Source organism: Drosophila virilis, chromosome 4 (genome assembly GCF_030788295.1).
Source record: "Drosophila virilis strain 15010-1051.87 chromosome 4, Dvir_AGI_RSII-ME, whole genome shotgun sequence".
NCBI lineage: Eukaryota > Metazoa > Arthropoda > Insecta > Diptera > Drosophilidae > Drosophila > Drosophila virilis.
The window spans coordinates 2,546,901-2,548,977 of record NC_091546.1 but is presented as its reverse complement, the minus strand read 5'-3'; the positions used below and the strand labels follow the sequence as shown (position 1 = coordinate 2,548,977).

Genomic DNA, 2,077 nt, shown 5'->3' with positions numbered 1-2,077 from the left:
TGTTTGGTAGTTCGAACCTTAGGGTATTTCATATTCCAAAGAAAACTTTTCTATCACACAGCTCTCAGTCGGAAAATGTGTTTTTGTAAGGTAAAGGTTTTTGGGATAATTTGCAAAATATTTGCAAAAATTCTACAATAACAAGCTTCATAATATCTCCACACAAATCTACAAAAATGGGCATATAATAAAAATGAATCGCTTGTTCTTTATTTTCAATTCTACTTTATATATGTACTTGATACTTGATCTGTATGAACCATTTGAGATTCCTTAGCTTTAGAGCTATGTTCAGATAGTTAGAGTGGCATCGTTCCTAAAGAAGATGTCGTGCTCTCGTATCAAACCCTTTTAGTTAAGATTGTTTTCATTATGGGTAATTATCGGATTTGTATATTCAATATTTGAATTATTAAAAAATAAGCAACTTTTTGTGAATTTGTCAATTAATAAGTATTTAAATTAAAATATATAAAGTATATCTAGAAAATAATAAAAGCTTATTGTATTTATGCTTAACCAATTCAAATGGCACAACCCACAATAAAATTGCGCTATTATCTCATGGATGAGGTCTGTATACACAATAAGAAGACGGACTTTTGGATTGTAATACACAAAAATGTTTTTGACTTGACGCCCATGATCAAGGATCGACGCGATCATTGGAATCGCGTACGTATGCCAAGCCCAAGCGCACGCTCCATAAACAATTTACAGATACTTATTCTGTTGTTGCTCTAGAACATGGACTATCTGGTGGCATATGGCGGCAAGGATCTAAGCCATTTTTTTCATGAAAATGGCGAACCACGCACCGAAATCTCCGTTAACTCTGGCCGTCCACGTGTTCTGTTTCCGCCCATTCTGGAGGTGGCCATCAGCGAGTTCGCCAAGACAAAGCACGCCATGTGGAGTCAGGATCCGTTCTATCACATTGGTCGCGTTACCCGGCGACCGCGTCGCCTACGCCTGATTAACACGCTAACTGGCAAGGTGCAGCATATGACCGTCTGCGATGAGGACAGCATCTATGATATACAGCAGAAATACAAGTTTCGGTACAATCATCATGCGGGCAGCTACGAATGGCGCAAGTTCTCAAATGGCGTAGGTCTTGCAGACGGATTGCATTTAAATAATAACCTAAGCATAACTAACATTTCCTCAATGATCAGGCCAAGATCTGCGGTGTGCTGAATCTGAATGCCACCTTGGATGGGAATGGCCTCACGGATGATCAGGATTGTGATGTGGAACTGCCGCCGCCCTCCATTTGGCTTTACTACACAGATGATTTGACCATCGCTTGATTGGGCATTTGGCAATTTGCTTGTTGGTTGTTTTTTTTGTCTGCCTTCACATATATTTTGGGCTATTCGAAAATTTGTTGTGCATGCTGCAGGTAAAGAACCATTTCAAGCTACACTGCGTTTGCATTTTGAAAAGGCATCAAACTTGCCAATGGGCCTGGCTCTGGCTCTGGGCTTAGGCAATGGGCCTTCCTCTGGCTCTCGCATTTATTTTCGTTTTAAACAAATGTCATGGTCGACATGCGCTGCTAATAATAACAAGCCCAAAAGTGCAGCGGACTTGTTCAGGGCCGCTTGCATGAAATGAACTGAAAGAAATTTGTCCTAAGCAAAGTCGAAGGAAATCAAAAACTGGGCTGCCACAGAAATAATATCCTAGCAGTGAAATGAAATAGACAGTTTAAGTAGTAGCTAAAAATTAATAAGAGCTTATTTTGACTAACTAAAAGGTTGACTGACTGATTGAGATTGACTAGCTGGCAGATTGAAAGACTGAAAGATTGAATGATATATATGAAGTGAGTGACAGATTTAATGACTGGTAGATTGACTGGCCGACAGATTGAACGACTGGCAGATTGAAAGATTGACTGACTGACTGGTTGATTGACTGTTAGATTGACAGATTGAATTACTGAAAGATTGACCGCCTGGCTGATAGATTGACTTACTGAAAACTGATCAAGCCACAGATCAAATTGTAAAAGCTGGAAACTTCTTACTTTCTTCCACCTTGGGTAAAAAGTGAGCGCTAAGAAAGTGTT

At 39.5% G+C, this 2,077-nt stretch overlaps 1 protein-coding gene across 1 annotated transcript; it reads left to right on the top strand.

The window, feature by feature from the left end:
* Window positions 1-457: 457 nt before the first annotated feature.
* LOC6635683 (cytochrome b5 domain-containing protein 1) lies at window positions 458-1,444 on the top strand. Its single transcript, XM_002059242.4, has 3 exons — window positions 458-675; window positions 745-1,110; window positions 1,179-1,444. Exons 1-3 carry the CDS (start codon window positions 529-531, stop codon window positions 1,311-1,313), a joined length of 648 nt encoding a protein of 215 aa, XP_002059278.1. The 5' UTR covers window positions 458-528; the 3' UTR covers window positions 1,314-1,444.
* Window positions 1,445-2,077: the final 633 nt, after the last annotated feature.